The sequence below is a fragment of the Parasteatoda tepidariorum genome, chromosome 2 (assembly GCF_982258835.1).
Source record: "Parasteatoda tepidariorum strain Cologne lab strain chromosome 2, Ptep-v5.0, whole genome shotgun sequence".
Taxonomy (NCBI): Eukaryota; Metazoa; Arthropoda; class Arachnida; order Araneae; family Theridiidae; genus Parasteatoda; species Parasteatoda tepidariorum.
This window is the reverse complement of record NC_141756.1, coordinates 36241561-36263242: the sequence shown is the minus strand read 5'-3', so window position 1 is coordinate 36263242 and position 21682 is coordinate 36241561. Positions and strand designations below refer to the sequence as shown.

At 29.3% G+C, this 21682-nt stretch overlaps 1 protein-coding gene across 3 annotated transcripts; it reads left to right on the top strand.

The window, feature by feature from the left end:
* Window positions 1-1263: 1263 nt before the first annotated feature.
* Window positions 1264-17034, top strand: LOC107445305 (uncharacterized). 3 transcript variants are annotated; one of them, XM_043055107.2, is made up of 4 exons: window positions 1264-1397; window positions 3793-3965; window positions 7693-7737; window positions 9629-9868. In XM_043055107.2, the coding sequence occupies exons 2-4, from the start codon at window positions 3802-3804 to the stop codon at window positions 9810-9812; spliced, it is 393 nt and encodes a 130-aa protein (XP_042911041.1). In that variant the 5' UTR covers window positions 1264-1397; window positions 3793-3801; the 3' UTR covers window positions 9813-9868. The 3 variants fall into 3 exon arrangements, with proteins under 3 accessions (XP_042911041.1, XP_071034221.1, XP_071034223.1); XM_071178120.1 differs by lacking the exons at window positions 7693-7737; window positions 9629-9868 and adding an exon at window positions 16713-17034; XM_071178122.1 differs by lacking the exons at window positions 7693-7737; window positions 9629-9868 and adding an exon at window positions 13046-13352.
* Window positions 17035-21682: the final 4648 nt, after the last annotated feature.

The window sequence follows — 21682 nt, the reverse complement described above, 5'->3', positions numbered from 1 at the left end:
TCTATGTCATTTTGATTTATGTTGCTAAGTTGACTTTCAAAAAATTCTATGGCTGGCAACAGCATTTTTATTTTTTAAGTTGTTTATTTTTCTTTCTTTTAGAATTCGTTATTTTTTTAGCGAAATGTTTTTTAACCTAACAGAATCCTTTGCCGACTGTTGAATGAAGAAAATAAAGTAAATATTTAACTGTTGTGAACAGAATTTTATTTAGTTGCACAAAGTACTTCAGCCAAAATTTGGGAGCCACGTAAGAGAATTATATATATTAGATCAGAAACACATCATTAAAAGGCAGAATGTTTTGGTGTTTTCAAAACAAAGCAAACGTTGCCACCGGCCGAAAAGAAATGCAGCCAAAATTTGGGAGCCACGTAAGAGAATTATATATAATAGATATTTCTCTTACACGGCGATAAAAAAAGCCTCATTACAACTCCCCGAATGGCAACGCTGGAAAATCGACCAATGATTGCAGCTAAAAATGTCACATGCCAAATCTAGCTGAAATGGCTCAACATATAGCGCTTTAAAAAACGGAAACTGAAATAACCAGAGAGAGCATAAGCAAGGCAGAAGTGATAGTCTTTGTCGATAGATCTCTATTTCAATATTTTGTCGAAAGCGCTTTTTTTCACGAATTTATTTGACGATGTTTGATTTATGTCACGAATTTATTTGTTTTACTAGAATTTGTTTTGTTTATGCAGGTTTTTACATTAAAATTCACTTATTTTAATTTTTAATAGACTTAATTATAGCCAAAATTTTAACCTTTTTAAAGAGATATAAGTTTTAGAAATTTTATCTTAAGATTTTATACTATAGCACATTTCTAATAAGTTTAACGAACTACATGTCATTTATTTGAATTCAAATTTATTTTAATGACTTAGTATTTACTAAAAAGATGTAATTTTTTTTCAAAAAAAAGTTGTTATATGGATTTGAATGATTGTTTTGAATTCTTAGAATTTTGTGCATTTGCAATGTACCTAAGTTAGTAGCGAGCGAAGCGAGCTTGGTTTGCGATGCAAATCATATAAGATTGCGGAGCAATTTTCGGGGGTTGGCGAGCGTTAGCGAGCAGGGGGCGCAGCCCACTAGTTATATATAATAGATGAACTTATACTGAAAATTTCAAACTAATCTCTTGATAATTTCTAAAAAAAAAAAAATTGAAAGTCCTTTGCTGCCTTGGTTCACATAAGCAAGATTTTAAAGTAGGACAACATAAGGTTATACCTGTTTGAATATATTTTTCGAACTTTCAAATTAGACTGTCTATGGACGTTAATCCTTTAACTTTATAACTAAATCTGTCAACAATTGACAGACTTTTTTTTTCTCTTGACATTTCGATATTGTGTAGACACCCATTTTGAGCTCATTAAGAAGTAAGTGAATACAATTTTATAAGGTAAATAATGAGCTTTAACTTAGATGTGATTTGCATATAGTATATGATTTGGTTACAAAATCTAAGGTGTCTGTACTGTAAAGTAAATTAAATATTTGTTCGTGTTAATAAATCGCAGAAAGCAGGGGGTACTACGAAACGGTGAAATTACGAGAGCAACCAAAATGGTCGCCAAAGACGGTTAATTCACACCCTCATGTTTTATTACATTTGTTTACGTTAATGTATATCATTGAGTTACTCTACATTGCTACCGATTTTAATGCGCATTGAGATACAGCATTTTTCAAATTTTATTTTAAATTTAAAAATTATTAAATTTAATTATAATAGCATTTTTTAACTTCAATATTGGCTTCAGGTAAATATGATTTAATATTTTTGAACGAGTCATTCTTTGTTAAATATAATTTCGTGTGCTATGGTTCAAATGGAAAGAAAGATTTTTAAACAAGTTAAACAGATTTTCTAAGAATTTACGTAAACTATTCAATTACAATATTTTAAATTGTAATACCTATTAATCTACTTCTTACGTTCATTAATCCTCATTTACATGGTGTTATTTTTCCCAAGTTATTTAAATTAAAACAATTTAAAACTTTTTATGGTACATTTTTGGTTCGCCGAATTCAGTTATTTTAATTTCTTTAAAATTTTAACATAGAGGATTAATTCTGAAAGGAAAACAGTCTAAGCCTTGTCTATTCAAAATGATTATCAATTACAGCATATTGATTATGGTTATAGAAATCCCTTTTAGCTGTTTGATATATTTAACACATTTGGTTTTTTTTTAAATTTTGTTATTATTTTACTTTTAAACTTTAATAAAGGGAAGGTAAAATAACGACATTACCTTACGGCGTAACATAACTATATTTTTTTATTACAATTATTAATATTGTAAAATTTTTCTCTCTCCTTAATCTGCTTAGTTATGGATGGCTAAGCACACTACTTAAAAATAACTTTGAACTGACGGTAATTTTGATTTTCTTGTGTCATTTTCATATAAGTTATTTGTCATTTTAGTTTTAAGCTGAAAGTTTAAGAATGATCGCCTTTTGTTGGCTGACGTTGACGCAGCATAGTCACCTCTGGCTTTTGCATACCACAAAACCTTGTGTTTTGCAAATCAAATTATAGTCTCATTTTATTAAAGTTGGAAAGAAACAAATCTATATAGTGACTTTTAATGTACATCTCTGTAGCAGAACTTTTCAAAGCAAAACGCATTTTGAGACAGTGCATAAAATTTAAACAACTCAGACAAAGGTACTATAACTTAACTATTTTTAATTGGAGATATTTCTTCCCATACTTTCATTCCCGTGTTTCATCTTAAAGTCACATGTTTTTATTCAATGTCTGATATATTTTTTTAACCCTTATATTAATATGATTTTTTTTAACCCTTTGATGATTTTATTAAACATATTTTTCATACTTTTTACATATTTGTATTAATTTAACTCAAAATAAGTTAGAAATATTATATTTAGTATTTTAATAATTTATAATTATAAAAAACAGCATGAAACATCGGTATTTTTTCAGAGTTAAATGTAAAATCTTCCAAACAGTAATTTTCTAAATTTGAACTTATTTGTCATCATTTAGATCTAAAAAACCAGTTATTCATCATTAAAATTTCTTTTATTTTCAAATTAATTTAAATTGATAAATGCTTGAATATGAGGGAAAGAAAATCTACTTTATTTCAGTTTTTATGTTTAAGCACAAATATAATTCCGATAATCTAGCAGATCTTTTTAGTAACTATTAGATTGTTTTAATGATTAAAAAATGTTAAAATATATTTTTCCTTGAAATTAAAGCATCAAAAACATATGTAAAATAGAAACCCGTGTACCATTTGCGTCAAAATGTTTTAACTAAGTTTTTAACTTTTGACATTTTTTTTACAAAGTGCGAAGTGTGGTATAGCCAAACATGGCTCCTGCACAAAAAATAAAACAAAATATCCGTTGTATCATATTTTGAGTCTAACTCCGACACAGAGTAGCATAGGGTTCAAGCAACGAGGACATTCGAGACAAACAACGAGAACAAACGAGGTAAAATTATTATTTTGTGACTCTTCGGCGCATACTTTTCTATTCTCAGTTTTGATAGTGATTCTAAAAACGTATTTTAAGAGTAATCCTTATTGAACATCCTGTAAATAATTATTTTAATGAAGAGTTATTAAAACAATTTTTCTTCGTAGTTTGCTAGTCTACCTTAATTAATTTTTATACCTTTTTGTATTTTTAATTCAAATTGAAATAATTGTTTGTTGAAAATTATTAGGTTTATTAATTTTTGTTCAGTGTTAGCATATCTCATATTGTTTTAATATTTTTCAGAATTAAAATATGGCTCAACGTCCAATGGCTCCCCCACCTTATGGCGCATATGAACAACCACCTGCAGCTTATATTGGTCAACCAGATTATTGGGCTCAGCGAAATACTTTTAATCCAATAGTACAGCAACCTGTGGGAGGATATTATCCATCACAACCACCTCTTCAGCCTGGGTAAGTAATGTTAATTTCTTGCGTCTATTCTGATTGCTTAAATAATTGTAAAATTATTTCCTATACCATACCTATAACCTGTCCCTTCCTATACCTATAACCTGTGAAATTGAACCTTTAAGTCAGTTGATTAAAAGAAAGGGAGCAATTAACATTTATTTTTTCATAGTTATCTGTCAAGCTCGTTGTCTGTATCGATATTATATTTATCAGTTTTGATCCGAAACTATGATAAAGGTGTAAAGTAATTGATAGGGGAGAGTGGGGTCAATTGTAACAAGGTACGATTGTAACAGAGCAAAATTTTTGAGTTTCGGATTCTAGATTTGGTTCCCAGGTGGCTCACAAGATGTATTTAATAAATTTACGTGTACACCCGTGCTGGCAACCATTTTTACGTACTTCTGAAAGAGTTATATCACAAAAGATATTTTCACGCTACGTAAGTACTTTTTTTTGGTATTAGAATATTACATTGTAGCAAAGTAATTTTGTTTAAACAAATAAAAATTATTAGCCGAATATGTAAGTGGACACCTTAATTAACATTTCAAAAAAAAAAATATTAGTTTTGTTAATTAACTAGCATTGTTTTTAACAAATGAAGCTGAAATGGCGTCTTGGGGACGATTGTAACAATAAGTAAAGGGACGATTGTAACAGCTGAAAAAAAATAATCTTATGCTTACAAACCATTACTTAACTCTTTAAGAACCACCAATAGTTTCCTATATCATTTATATTATGTTGCATGTGCATTATTTTATTTGTCACCTTTCACAGCATAAATTAAAATTTTTAACCCCTTAAAGTTAAAAGTTTAACCCTTTAGGCCTCTGCTCATTATTATTTTCAATTCCAAAATATCACTACTATTTTGATCAATAAAAAAATATATCACAATTATGATAATATGTATAATTAACTACGTTTTAGTTGAATTTATGAACTGTTACAATTGCCCCGTAAGTGGGGACAATTGTAACGCACGGCTGTCAAAAATTGTCAATAACTAATATAATAACATTTAAAATAAGGTATTTATTTTTTTTCTAGTAGAGGATAATCTACTTAACTCGTCTGTCAATTAATACTAATAATATATTGGATTTTTTGTTAGTTAAAAATAGTTAAGTAAAAAATGTTACAATTGACCCCACTCTCCCCTACTCTATGTTAAAATTTTTGGGATACGGAAAAAAAAATCAAAAAAAAAATTCTTTTTAGTAATAAAAGAAGCATTGATCCTGAACTATGGTTTTGAATTTTGATCCTTAACTATGGCTAAAGACATGAAGTTGGCGTCACATTGTGTCGACGTCTACGGGTTACGGAAGAAAAATCAAAAGAATATTTTTTTTTGGATAATAAATGAAGCATTGATCAGAAACTACGGATATAGATAAAAAGTTGATGTCACTTTATGTCAAAGTTTTAGGGTTACGGAAAAAAATCAAAAGTCATTCATTTAAGTAATAAATCAAGCATCGAAATTTATTATTTTACTCGTTTCACTTGACATATGTGTATACGTAACTTCACAATGCACGAAGTATTACGAATAAATATATACAGAATAATTATAAGGTGATAAATAAATAAACAAAACAAACACCAAAAATATACTCAAAGAAGCATTGCTTCAGTGTATATCAGTTTAAAATTAAGATTTTCCTTTTTTCCAAAAAAAAAATTCATATTTATTTGTTGCATCACAAGTAAAACGTCTTTCTCAAAATTTTGAAAAATTTTACTTGCTTGGTAAATTTTAATACATAACGCCTTAGAAATACTTTCAATGAAAAATTGAATTGCAAGAAAATTCTTCTTAGCCTTCTAAAAGAGAAAAACCATGAAAACCTTCAAAGATCTGTTTAAATACAGCTAAAGAATTATCAATCAGTAGTTTAGTTTGTAGGGTCAAAACTAAAAGTGTGGTAAAAACTACCAGAATATGGTAAACTTTTCTGTATATCTGGTTTATGAAAACACCAAAAAGTTGAATGATTTTTACCGAAGTGTTCTGTTAATGATTTAGATAAAATTTATAATAAATATGGTTTTTATAACAATGTGATAAATTTAGCAAATGTGGTAAGTTTGGGTACTTTTATCATGATACCATAGAGCATGGCTTAAAAACCATTTATTTGGTTTAATCAACTTATTGGTTTTATATCTTTACAAAATGAGTGGTTATACGAACTATAATTTTGAGAACCAGAACGTCCGGTAAACCGTTACCATGTGAACGAAAAAACTGCCAAATTAATTGTATAAATACAGTATATTTTAGTTTTTATTACCAGAAATAAGAGTTTTTTAGCATTAATATCCTAACCAAACAATACAATAATTTTAACAGAAATTCTTTTTTTCACATAAAAAGAAAGACAGGTGTAATATAAATGGCATTTCAGGGTTTAATGAATAATTGTTCTAATCGTTCTAATAATCTAAATTCTTTACAATCCTACAATTTCATATTTGTTTGTCTAAACCGTAAGTTCTCAATATTTTCAATATCTCTGCCGTCCTTTTTTTGCAAAGCAACTATGTATGCGTGTATATATATATATATATATATATACGCATACATAGTTGCACACGCATACATATTATTATATATATATATATATTTATATATATATATATATATATATATATATATAATAATAATAAATAAATAAATAAATACAAGAAAACACGAAGAAAGTTAAGAAAAACAATAAGTATCATTTAATGCGCTTAAGCTACAAGTAAACAGAACTCATTAGATATGTTCAAAATGAAGAATAAAACAAAGAAAAATAATAGACAAATTAAAAAAAAAAGGGGGGGGGGAATAATAAGTTAAAAAATAACAAACAACAGTTTAAAAAAAAAAGGTGAAATTTTATTTAAAAAAAACCGGGGAAAAAAAAGATATAATCTTTTCTTCAGCCCACACGATTATATCCGCAAAACAGAGTGCTTTCTGATATTGTATCAATAAAGCCGAAGCAAAATATATTAACACAATAGTGTAAGGAGCACTCAAAAATTTTTTTAAAAAATAACAGCAAATAAAATAGATCACAAAAAGTAAAAATAAGTAACATGTAAAAACAGAAAATAAAATAAAAGAACAAAACATTAAAAAGGGAACTATAAAGCGAGTAGCAAAATCAGATCAACTTACAAGGACATAAAATTTTTCAAGAATGATTTAAAAATGTTTTCGCAGAAGGATTGCCAGATTACAAAATATGAAAACAAAAGATGAAAACAAAATCGCAAATTGAGTGTAACAAGAGAGTTTTAAAGTGTCGTTCTTACTGCACTGCTGAAGTGATTTGTTATTCTGAGCTTTGATTTGTTAGTTACCAAGGATGGGCCCGAAATGGATGTGCGCAAGGTAATATTATACTGGATAATTTTAGAAATTGATCATAAATAGTATTAGAAGATTGATATTTATTTAAGAAAACATATAAAATAGGAAAGAGAAACATAAATTGCCTGTTTCGCAAATAATTTTAGTCATGAATAGTTTAGGAAAATTTAAGGAAAATTGCAATTTAAAAATTCAGTTTATTGCTTTATATAGATTCACAGTTCAATGGAAGAAGACAAATAACGTACGCACTTCACGTATTTTTTTCCATTAAAGATTTTCCAAGAATCTTATAAAAGTCATATTTAATTTTTTTTAGTTCTTTAAATTTGTGTGTTACTTTTCATTCAGGTCAATAAACGAAGAAGGTGTTGAAAAAAAGCATGATTCTTATAGGTAATAAATGTCAGTACTTGTAAATTTCAGAATGACATTTAATGCTATAAAATATTTTGTCTAAATTAATTATTAGGCTATACTTTGTTTGCAATTGATTATGGAAATGGAAATTTTTATAAATCTTGGCTTAAATATACCTTTAAATAATTTGTATCTACATTTTTTGAATACTAAACATTTTTCTTATCGATTCGAATTATTACTTAATTTATAAGTATAGAATTTGAAAACGAATTATTTTTAATTTTAAACAAAGTAATTTCTTATTAATATGTTTGAGTTATTTAAAATCATTTAATTTTTTGCCTTTAATAACAGCTCAAAGTTTTCGAAATTTTTACGTCATCGTTCTCTTATATATCTTTATATTTCGATATATTTGATTTCATTTAATTTAGTAGTATACTCTTCAAGTAACTAAAAAAGAAAAATAGAAAAATGCATTTTGTATTTATTAAATCATGCTAAAATTATCCATATCAATTTAATTTCCCTTTCGGTCGCAAGCTACGAAAAAAGAAGAATAAAGTGAAAAACTCGAAATAGTTCAAATGGCATATTTTATAGTTATTTTGCAACTACCATATAAAAATCAGAATTTAGTTGAAAACTTACTTATTTGATATTTTAAAAAGGAAAAGTGTGAAAAATTTTAAATACATCATTGCGTAAAGTTTATTTAATACTAACATACTTCTGCGTCACATATTATTTTGATATTTAAAAATATATTGCTGGGCTGATTTGAGCAGATTCTGCTACCAATTAACTAACGCTTTTAAATAATGTTGTTGTAGTAGTTCATTTACGTCGCCCTAGCGCTGCACAATGAGCTATTGGCGACGGTCTAGGAAACATCCCTGAGGATGATCCGAAGACATGCCATCACAATTCTGATCCTCTGCAGAGGGGATGGCATTCTGTAGCCCAACGACCTGCCCGCGAAGTCGAGCATTTACGGTAGAACAGTTTATCGAGGACAAATACCGCACACCCTCGGTCCCTACGCAGACAGATCCAAGTGATCACCAACCCGCACACTGACAGCAGCCAGTGAAGCTTGACTTCGGTGATCTGATGGGAGCTGTGTCTTAACGATCAGTCCACTGCTGGAATACTTTTAAATGAATATTATGCTTTTTTAATAACTGTTGTGAGCTGCAACAGTTAGATTTAAGTTTTGTCTATCTTTAAAAGCACTATCTGTGCTAATTAGGAAAATGGCGGAAAATAGCAATATGAAGAAAATTCACAGTTTTACAAAAACGAAACCGTGTTTTGGACTCATTTTCTGAGTATTTGAAAAGTTACTACACCTCTACATTGTTTGAAATTGAAAAACTACGCAGAAATGCAAATTTCTTATTCATTTTTGATCAAGATCGATTTTGTAAATTAAGGAAACTTCAATCATGATTTAATTTAGGAATATTAGAAGAACAATAATCTGCAAAGAAAAACGCCATCAATTGAATTAAACGCTGGCTTAAAATCTAGGCTTTGGCATTTATATAAACCCTCCTTGTGTTTCGTCTATTACGCTGACCGTTTTTAACTTTATAGGGTTTACTATCAATAGTGGTTGCTATATTTTTTTTCTTCGTTTACTTGTTTCCTGAAAAAAAGTTACTCAGGCAACATGTTAGTTATTTAGACATTTTTCAAGATAATAATCATGACGTTAGATAACATCCACTTTCCAGTTTCGATATGATCCATCATGCTCAGATTTTATTTAAAAAAAATATTTATGTTATATTACTTATTATTTACCTTCAAGTAAATACTTCCAAAGTATAAATTGGAGAGTATGCTATAATTATTTTTTGTGTTGATATATTTTGAACTTATTCTTGTTTTGTCTGTTTCTCCTGAACTTTTTTCCTAGTGAACCAACTTTAACGGAATGGTGTCCATGCATAACAGCATGTACGAACGAATGTTTGCTTGGTTTAAAAATTTGCACCTGCTACACCTGCGTGTTTCTATGCTGTTGCTTAGCTCCTCTTTTTCTGCCATGTATGCTCTCTGTTGTCGTTTGCCTTGATCCTTTTTTTCGCTATCTTATGTAAATGCATCTTCATTCTGTGCAAGAAGAACAATAAATTTCATATTCTCTGAATTGTGTTTTTTTCCTCAACTGATACTGATAAATAGTTTCGAAATTCTCAGAATTGTGTTCATTTCCTTTCCGCTTCTTAAAAATAAATTGAGTGAAAAAATTAATGCATTTTAAGGAACGAAATATGTTAGGTTATGCATTGCGATAGCTACTATATGAATCTGTCTAATTCATCCTAGATTGTGTGTGATGGTTTTTCTGAAGCTCCAGACTATATACAATGGTTTATATCAGTATAAAAAATTTCAAAAATAGCCTTATTCCAAATCCACTTAAAATATTTTAGTTATACTTAGCTTTTTTCCTGACATTTCATACATGAGTATCAAAAATTTTATAGAGTGGTTAGATCCATATATTTTTTGAAGTTACAAGTCTAACGCTAGCTTGTCTACGCCATTAAGTCCCTCAAAATTCAGTATTTCTAATGCCGCCATTACTGCAATGATTTGAACGAACTATTCTATTTCAACGGATAACTTGAACTTTATAACTTACTGCTGGCTTTCACGAGAAGTTTTCCGGATGTCGACGAGCGTGCTTGCGATTGTAGTAGTTATGAAAATAAATCACTTCGAAAAGGGGCGTGTGGCTAACAGTTTGGCTTCTTAGGTTGGGAGAATTATTTCATAACTTCAATGCTACTCCATCAGCAATGGTTTTATTCTTGTTTTTGTGTTATTGAGATTCCCAGTGGGAGGAGCTCTCGTGAAATCTGGACAGTATATAAAGTTTCTATTTATACTGTATTCGATAAAATTGTGCACAAAACTTTTCTAATGCTAGATAAACCAGGGGCATGCGATAAATTCAGTTATCATCTAGCTAATGTAGTAAAAATGAAGATAGTCTAAGGATTTTGAAATTAGATCGAACCGCAATTTTGGTTGGGGAGTTTTATATTAATTATTGAATTGCTTAAAATTGAGTATAATAATATTATTTATTTTAACAATAGAATTATACACAAGGAATTAACTGTCTACAAAACTAATTACAATCACTGCTGAGAAAAATAATTACTATCACCCGGTGATTCAAATTTTGATTTTATGATTATGAATAACTTTCTTACTCTTGAATAAATAAATCTGAATTTCTTGTTCACGAACATAAACTGCAAATAAGGTTTCATTTACTTGCGATAGATATTGGATAATACCGAAATATATTATCATCCATTTTAAATTGAATAATTTATTTGGATCTATAAGGTAATTCATTTAAAATATATTATCATGAATTGAAATGTAAGTGTTAATAATTAAATTCAATAAAAGTTAATGAAAACTTAAAAAAAAAAAGAATTTTCGAGCATAAAAAAATAAGATAAAAGCAATACTTTTAATAGAAAAATTATTCCTCACCATAATAAGACATTAGTAAGAAATTTATGATTTAAGAGATTAAATATTAAATATTCGTCAAAACTCCAATGATGTGAAAATTGCTTAAATTTTCTCCTTACAAAACCTTGTTTACTCTTCCCATCTTCAAATTAAGCTGTAATGGTTTTCGTGGTTTTTCTCTTCATATATTACGTGAATGCTGATCAATTTCAGACAAAATATCTCTTGAGGAAGCAAATGCGTCTCAATAAAAAACTCATTAATTTTCCTTTCTTTTAATTGGATACTTTCAAGTGGCGTCATTGTAGATAAATCGTTGCTTTAGTGGTTACAAAAGCCAATGATGCTCAACACACACGCGTGACATCACTTCCAGTAGGTTACAGTGGGTTACCGCGAGTGACGTAGTATGGGTATCTCGATCCTGATTGGTTGTTGAAATATGGTATATGTTTACATTAGGAACTGTTCTTTCCGTTCTATTTCAAGTAAGCCAAGCCTGTCAAGTGTCAATTTACACAAAGAGGAATTTTATGACAGGAAAACGATCATAGCAGTGCAACTATGATTGCCATACAATATTTCTTCGTAAAATGCCTTTATTTTTAAACATATCATTTATAGGTATACATATTTCGTTGCAAAAATAAAGAATCTTATTTAATGTAATTCAGAAATAATAATTTCAAAAAAGAGAATATTCTTACTTGTAACAAGTCAACATGAAATACATAATAAATGTATGATTTAAAATGATGCAGGAATACACAACGCGAACGGGGTAGAGATCCGCAACTATTTTGTTTTGAATGTTTATAGTTGTCTTCAGAAAAAAGATATATATATATATATATATATATATATATATATATATATATATATATATATATATATATATATATATATATATATATATATATATATATATATATATATATATATATATATATATATATATATATGATGATTCCTAAAAGATGGGCAAAATTTTAAGAAGTGATAGTACACATCCAATCACAATTTATGTAAACAATTTTTATCAAACGCAAAACAGTTAGAAGACACAGAAAGAACGATGAAGTTAAGTCATAAAATCAAATTTAATGGCATGTGATTTAATGGCAATAAGTGTTCAAAACAGTGGCAGGCAGCTGCTATGCACGCAGTACAACAGCGAAGAAAAGATTGACGAACATTCTGAAACACACAGTGATAGCTCAAAGTTCTGAGTATTAAAACAATGTTATTAACAAAGTTGTGACTTGAATGGTATTTGTTTTATTTTAAAATGTTCTAGTTTAAAAATTTATAATTGTCTAGAAACTTATTTTCCTCAAAAGGAATTAGTTTTAAAGATTTCAATAACTGATATAAGTTTTTAAGATTTTATGCTAGGACACATTTCAAATGGGTTTATTTAGTTGCGAGAGAAGCGAGAATGGTTTGCAAAGCAAACCATGCTTTCCCAATTTGAGATTGCATGACAATATGGTATGACGTATGGGCGTGATCAATAGGTGGCATGCTGAGTTTGATATTAAAGTGCTTTGTTCTTTAGCACTGCAAATTCAATTTTTAAAAAACAAAATATATGTTTATTAGTTTAATGATGCTTTTTCAGGATATCAAGGCAAATCAGCAATTTTGGTGAAATCAAACTCATTTTTTCCTTGAGATAATTGACGCAATCTTTAGCAAAGAAAACGTCTTTAATTTTTAACGTTTTTTATTTCCAAAATATAAAGCTGAAAGATATGTGATACGTTTGCTGAACACAATTCTTACATTAAAAGCCATTCGAAAAGGGTAAATAATGTGCACTTTTATTAAACAGCCAACCACTGCCTCAACAAAGCACTGGCAACCGCGGGATGCTCGGCTCTTGTTGGCAATCTTGTCTTGGTGTTATGTCAGCAATAATGTTCTGTAATATGCTCGATACTTGTTTCGGAATGGGAGCCGGACTAGGAGATGGATTCTATGGATTAGACGACATGGGAGGCTTTGACACAGAAGGATTTGACACTTCTGGCATAGAGTGGCATTAATTCCGCTACATTAAAATCATTTTGATCTATATAATTTTAATTTGTGTGTAATTCAGATTAAACATATTAAAACAGAATAGATCGCAACTACAAAATAAATATTGTTGTCTCGTTATTGTATATAATTTGATCCTTCTAGATTAGTCTTGAAATAATATTTTTTTTCCTAGACTAACACATTTCCTTAATTGAAGCAATAAAGAAAAAAGAAAACAATGGAAATAAAAATACGGCTACCGAAGCTGGCGTCTTCAGGGGGTACCAGCTCCGGAAGACATAAAAACAAAATCTTTTCTGTTGAGAAAACCAGAAAAATGTCAAAAAATTGCTCTCTCGGTACCCCGAAGGTTTTGCAAAATAATACAAAAAATGTATACAAATTGCAAAATAATACAATACAAAAAATACATACAATCAAATCAGAAGAAAAATTTAAACAAAATCATGAGAATATAATACAAAAATGAGAATACAAAAACTCACAGTAAACTAGTCAAACAGCAAATTCACGAAACTAACTCAATCCAACTATATAGCTATAGAAAAATTTCAAATAAAAGGAAACAGCGCCCCCTATTAAAATGCGCAGCAGGAAGAAAAAAAGGATAGGAAAGGTTAAGATTGTGTAACAGATTAATATAATACTTAACTGGAGCTGCTCAGTCAAGACTTTAATTTCATCCTGTTAAAAGAAAGAAATAATAAACTAATATTTCTCAATCATTTTCCTAATCAAAAATTTAGCATTGCAGTAATTAAAAGAAAAATTATTATTTCTCAAATGTTTCAAAAAATTATTTGTTGCCCCCTGAAGACACTCAACGTTATTGAAAATTTTTTTAATTCTAAACAATTGAGAAAAAGCTAAATTTTTGAAAATTTTACTGCACAAATTAGAATTAAAATTACAGAAAAAAAATAATTTTAAATTTAAAAGCCATTCGTTTATCAAAAGCACGAATTTTAATTTTTTTATCAACAATATCAATTTTAAAATCTAAATATTCGACTTTTAAGCAATTCTCATTAGTCTTTTTTTTTAAACCAAATCTTTAAGATAAATACTAAAAATAAAATCATAATTATCGCAATTAAATAAAATTAAATCATCCATATATCTAAAAGCTTTAAAACCATTAAACTCAAAAAAATTAGCTTCAAAAAAATTTAAAAAAATATTAGCAAAAGCACCAGAAAAGGAATTACCTTGTGGAATACCAATAATTTATTTATAAAAATCCAGACCATTAAAAAGTATATTCTCAAGAAGATTAAACCTACAAATATCCAACCAATAAGATTTATCAATACAATTTTCATTAAAAAAATATTTATATCAAAAATGCCACTACAAATTTCAATAATCTGTGCTACTAGTGTAATGTGGAATACTAGTGTACAAATTTAGAACACTAGAAATAACATTATTTTAGGTAAAATCCAAAACATCAACGTTACTTTCAATAACAAAAGAATGTACTTTTTAATGGTCTGGATTTAATGGCGAAATTTTTTAATGGCGAAATCAAAGTCTTGGCTGAGCAGCTCCAGTTCAGCATTATATTAATCTGTTACGCAATTTTTACCTTTCCTATCCTTTTTTTTCTTCCTACTGTGCATTTTAATAGGGGGCGCTGTTTTCTCTTTTTTTTTTGCAAATGTTTCTTTTGCAAGAGTTGCATTGAGTTAGTTTCATGAATTTTCTGTTTGACTAGTTTACTGTGAGTTTTTGTATTCTCATTTTTGTATTATATTCTCATGATTTTGTTTAAATGTTTCTTCTGATATGATTTTATGTATTTTTTGTATTTCTTCCCGGACTTTTGCAAAACCTTCGAGGTACCGAGAGAGCATTTTGGACATTTTTCTGGCTCTCTCAATAGAAAATGTTTTGTTTTTATGGTTTCCGGAGCTGGTACCCCACGAAGACGTCAGCTGCGGTAGCCATATTTTTACATCCATTATTTTCTTTTTTCTTTATTGCTTTAATCATTCTTTCTTATGAAAATTCTGCTGCTTTGCGCGTTTCTTTCAAAAGAAGTTCTTTTATTACAGATTTAAATATTGTGTATTCCTTGTTTTACATTATTTTCTTACAACCCTTGTAAAAACTAATTCTATACCCTCATTAGTTGTGCTGATAAGGAAGCGGCTTTTCACTTTCAACTTCACTTTCCATGATTCAGATCTTTTAACTTCACTTTTCGAGATTTCGAGAACTGTATCTCGAAAGTTGTGTACGTAAAGAAATTCTATGTTTGAAATCATTAGCAAACCAATGTTAGTCAATAGAAACGCTGTTGTTTCTTATGACACTCAGATAAGCCAAGCACGCCTGCCATTATAATTTGAGCAGCATAATCAATAGTGAGGCCACTTACTCCATAATGACACAGAGCTGAGGAAGGACATTTTCTCCAGATCCCTGTACCTATAGTACTGCTCAGTGAAAATTCACAGAACTTTCGATTCTACATATTTTACGAGCATTTACGAGCACAGACATCGCACGTACTCGATGAGACTCAGCGAAGTGGAGGATCGAGCCTCGGCCCCTCCAAGCTGGAATCCGATTCCCTACCACTGGGCTGACGGCTCCCAGTTGAAACTTTTCAGGCACGAAATAAAAAGAATTTTTTTTTAATATTCTCTGGAAAATAATTTCATTGAACCATACTATGGGTACATGAAACCATATCTTGCAAACTCAATGAGGTTTTAAATTGAACTATATTTACCTTCAAGATGTACCATCTTATCGTATAATTATTCCCGCAGTGGACAGATCGTTAAGACACGGCTCCCAGCAGATCACCGAAGTCAAGCATCACTGGCTGGGGTCAGTGAGTGGGTGGGTGACCACTTGGATCAGTCTAGGCGGGGACCGAAGGTGTGCGGTATTGGTCCTCGTTAAACTGCTCCACCGTAAGGTGCTCGACTTCGCGTGTAGGTCGTCGGGCTATCGAAGCGGGGGTGCCATCCCCTCCTCAGAGGATCAAAATTGTGATGGCATGCCTTCGGATCATCCTCAGTGATGTTTCCCAGACCGTCACCTATAGCCCGTTGTGAAGCTCTAGAGTTACGTAAATGAGCTACAACAATAACAATCGTATAATTAATTTAAAAAAGGGTAAGTTTTTATTAAAACTTTATTCAGCAGGATTAATTATGTTAAGAAATCTAAATAAAATAAGATCTAAGCTAGTACAGTTCTTCCACGGATTGTGTGGAATTGTAAACATTTACTCTAAGGAGAAAATAGAGACGTCCATTAGTCCGATATGCATTACGTTAGAAGCTCTCACGAGTTCTCGCTTCAATCTTACTTGTTGTAGTTTTGGAATTCCAGAAATGGTCGCGCGCAAGGATTCCATGTAGACCAGGGCAGAACTGTAAAAGCCAAGCTGATTTCCATTCGAATTTTTAATTGGCAATTATTTTCGTCGCATGTAGCCAATCACAGTCACAACCGGAAACTAAATCTAGTGGAAAGTGTGGTTCCTTCTGTCAATCTTGTATTGGGCTTATGTCAGCAATAATGCTTTGTAATATTCTCAAACCTTTTGCTGGTGGACCCAATGCATTGGGTGACGAATTTTATGGTTATGGAGATGAATCTTATGAATTGGAAGAAGAGTCTAATGCATTATTCTATGGACAAGGAGAAACTTCCTATGAACCAAGAGAGGAGGCACGAGATGTATTAAATTGACATTTAATCATAAAGTTACATTTTTCTTTAATAATTTTCATCTATGTGTAGAGTTTTGATGCATTAAAATAATTTTTAAGAGAAACGTGTTTTCTTATATTTTCACAGAATCTAGTTTATGTTTCAGTATCAATTAATTAAGTCTTTTACTTCTAATACAAAACGCAACTTAATAAGCACTGTTGTTTAGACCACACTGCTAAGAATCGACGATGCTAAGTTCGACGTTGAAATAATAGTAATCTATATACATGTTCTCTTATGTGGCACCATAAACTTGGCTATTTCAAAATCTATTATCCACACTATACTTGTTATGCATTTATTAGGTTCTGAGTAAGTAATAATGTAAGTGGTGTTGAATAGTTAGCTATACGTTAATTAATTAATTTATTTTCATCTTGTCTTCTTAGAGCAAGAAAAAAACATAACTACGAAGTAATTACTTAAATTTATTATTTAACCGTTGCAAAATTTCTGATTTGATGGCAAATTTATGGCTGATTGAATGGCGAGTTTAATAGTAAAAATAAGCTTTAAACATAAACAGTGCTATGGTACCGCATACTGCCATATCAATTACATGTGACGGTGAGATTTCGAGCAATAAAGCATCTATATTCAAGTTATGGCCCGAGAGGCGCGTGAGGAAGTAGTACAATGAGTAATAGAGCACTGGGATATATAAGATTCCTATCGTACTAGTGGGCTGCGCCCCCTGCTCGCTAACGCTCGCCATCCCCCGAAAATTGCTATGCAATCTTATATGGTTTGCTTTGCAAAACATATAAGATTGCATAGCAATCGCTCGCTACTAACTTAGATACATTGTAAATGCACAAAATTCAAAGAATTCAAAACAATCATTCAATCCATATAAAACCTTTTTTTTAAAAAAAATTACATCTTTTTAGCAAATACTAAGTCATTAAAATAAATTTGAATTCAAATAAATGACATGTAATTCGTTAATCCTATTAGAAATATGTTATAGTATAATTCGTGATATAAATCAAAAATCGTCAAATAAATTCGTAACATATAAATTCGTGAAAAAAAGCGCTTTCGACAAAATACTAAAATAGAGATCTATCGACACAGACTACTCACTTCTGCCTAGCTTAATAGTATGAGATTGCCGCAGTTGATGCTCTCTGGTTATTTCAGTTTCCGTTTTTAAAAGCACTATATGTTGAGCCACCTCAGCTAGATTTGGCATGTGACATTTTTAGCGGCAATCACTGGTCGATTCGCCGTGTAAGAGAAATAGTAACGTAAACAAAACAAAGCAAACGTTGCCACCGGCGGAAAAGAAATACAGCCAAAATTTGGGAGCCACGTAAGAGAATTATATTTTCTATCGTATATCACCACAGATTTGGAAATAATTTTAATAATTCTGCTTGCCTACTATGCTGAAATGTCCCAAACTCATATTTACGGTGGTTTGTGTTGATTAATGGTTTCCAGACTGATTTCAAATTATTACTAAAATTCAATACTTAACGAACTTTGACAATATCGTAGACATCTCTTGAAAATAGTTAAAATTGAAATCAAAGTATTTTGGGCAGCAGCTAGGCGATGAAAAATTTTTATTAATACATTGTTTAAAACTAATCAAGGTGATAGGACTGGAAAAGGGGTTGAAGAATCAGAATGGTTAAATACAGTAGTGATATGCAATTGACTTCGTTGCTATTAAAGTTTATTTATAAGTTACACAAAATAATTTCGAGAGGTGACCAAGCTGGTCACCAAAGGTGGCTAGTAAAGTTTACATTTTTCTCAATTTCATTGACTTTCCACTTTGAATTTTAATCACTGAGTTAGTTATTCTTCGATTAAACATACCTATGACTTAACGTGAAAAAAAAAACGAATTTCAACTTCTCACTTTTTTAAAGTTGCAACAATTTCCAAAGATGTAATAATTTAAAGCACCAATTTTGTAGTTCAATGATGTACCGATTTTTCTAAGAGTTCAATTTTTATTGCATAAATAAAGTTTTAGACAAGATACTATATGGTGTTAAACGTAATTCCTTGTCGAAAAGGGCATTTTCACAGTTACTGAGTCCAAATTTTTAATCTTTTTGCTTTTAACGTTGTTCTCATTCGTTGTCATATCCGTTGTCATAACGTTGTGATTATGACATTCTTCATATATTGCTTTAAGTATTATACTGTAAAAAGTTTACTTTTAAATCTTCAAAAAAACTTTAAATATTGTAATTTGCTTTGTTTTTTATAAATTTACTATAAACATTTACCAATTAATAAGTTAGGATATGCCATCATCATAAAAAGCTATTCTACTTATTTTGAAAAAATGCAGAATTAGAATACAGAAACCTTTTTTAAAAAAATAAAGTCAAAATTAAGCATACAAAATGTAATATTTTGAAGATGAAACAATAAAAAAGATAGACACAAAAGGAGCAACTATTTGAGATTTTTAAATTATTTATTACTAATTAAAAATTATGGGTTTTCATAAAGTCTCATTATTATATTAAAAAACAGAATTCTCATAATTGTATTTATTTGCTACAGTTCAAAATTAACTGTAGAAATTTAGACCTTTGTTTTGTATGTTGTTATTATTTATTCAATCAATATAACATAATGATTACATTCATACAAATATGTAAATGGTGATAGCACACAATCTTTCAGCTCTCTATACATTCACTGTAGACAGGTTATATCTATAGATACTGGAATAAATATAATTCAATGTAATATAGTTAATATAATAACTAATTTAATAATTAATTACTATTTAAAGGAAGACATATTATTTGACTATAATTCAAGATAATTAATTTATAAATTTAAATAGCCAATTATGCAAATAATTATCAAAAGTACGGTTTTAAAATGTGATCTAGAAATATTTATCGAAATCACCACAGTCTATAAAATTAAACCCGAATCAAAAACTGATAGGGCAGTTATTATTTCATCATTCTTTTTAAAACTAGTTTTGTATTCATAAAATCTATATAACAAATACATTTGAATATTTGAGGATAACCATTTCTTTTTAGGTTTTATTAAGGTAAATAACTAGTTTAAATGCATTGCTTTAATTTATAACTTATTCATGAAGTCAAAGAATAGGACTAATTCTAAGAAAATTCTATTCTATTTCAACCATTTTAAGGATTATTTTAATTATATTTCCAATCAACTATTTCAATTTCGAATTCATGGGACTTTCAAATTAAATTATTATTTTTTGAGCTATTTTGAAACATTTTGGCTCAATTTTAAGAAATCCCTTTTTTACAGATAAAGATTTTTACACTGGAGCGTTGTCTCAACAATTGCAACTGTGGCTATTGCAAAAGAAGCTAAACAATTTACCATGTTTCATTAAACATTGTAAACTTTTTTTTCCTTTTAAGTCCTTAAGTAGATTTTTAATAATTTTTATTTCGTATCTGTTATATTTTTTTGAATGCTCTCTCTACTGTTTAAAAAAAGCGTTTTCTTAATTCAGTTTGTTTCTAAGCTCAGTTTTGTTCACAATGCAACAGCTTAAAAATGTTTGAGAAGAGTTTTAAAATACGAAAATTTTTGTTCTATACTACTAAATAGACATGTTAAAATGTATCAAAGATTTTACTGTATTTGAAAATATGAATACATTATTAAATGTAGAATGGTATTAATCATCTTATAAGGTTGCAAAAAATGCATCGTGTTATTTCGGCGTTGCGGTTTCTGCACAAAAGAAGAGAGTTTTTGAAAAATCTATTGAACTGTAAAAAGTTATCCAATTAAGAAATGTTAGAAAAATGCCCTGAACATTCACATTATATGAAAATTTTACAAGATGTTATTATTTCCTTAACATTATGTGGCAGAATCTCAAATATTTTTTTCATCTTTTTTTGAAAGTTACTTGACTCTCCTTTTAAGGAATTCGAATCAGTAAGAGAGAGCGATATAAATGGAAATTAAATCTCATTAACTTATCTGACTATTCTAAAATCCCAATTTTCAGTGAAATTTTCGATCTTAGGTCTATCATAAAAACCTATGTTACTCGTACTCTTATTTATTTAAAATTACTAAGTTTTTGTTTATGCTTTAATTGCTTAAAAGTTTATAGTATTTTTTGTGTAAGATGAGAGTAACGAAAATGAGCTGGAAAATTATGAATCGGAACTGAAAATACTTTCTTTTTACCAGATACCTATTTATATTTAGAATTTCATCACCATAGTTTTTATAATATATTAAATATAACAATCTAAAATAAGAGCAAAGCTTTTGATTAAAATTTAGCTTAAAAAATAATTCTGGCACCATCATCACATTTTTGATAGTTGTTTTGTTTGTTGATGTTTTAACGTTTTGTTGCTTTTTCTTTGAAATATTGCAATCTTTTTTTAATTATTGATTTCAATTAAAATTGCTTTTCCAATGCAGAATTAACTGAATAACATAAAATGGACAAAATGGAATGTGCTCGTGAAATACCTCATGTACTCTTATGGAGAATTTAAAGTACTTTATGTACCATATTTTTAACAAATAAATGTTAATCATATTATACCAGATTATTATATACAACTGAATGTTAACAAACATTTTTATTTTTTTCCAATGCTCACCTGGGTTAACATTTAATCAATTCAGGCATTTACGGCACAGATTTGTTGGTCACTCTTTCAGGGGCACCATATTAGATGGACCA

Coding starts and splice junctions, on each gene's coding strand:
- LOC107445305 (XM_071178120.1), top strand. CDS start 3,802: ATGGCTCAACGTCCAATGGCTCCCCCACCTTATGGCGCATATGAACAA. Junction 3,966..16,712: donor CAACCACCTCTTCAGCCTGG/GTAAGTAATGTT, acceptor CGTCGCATGTAG/CCAATCACAGTCACAACCGG.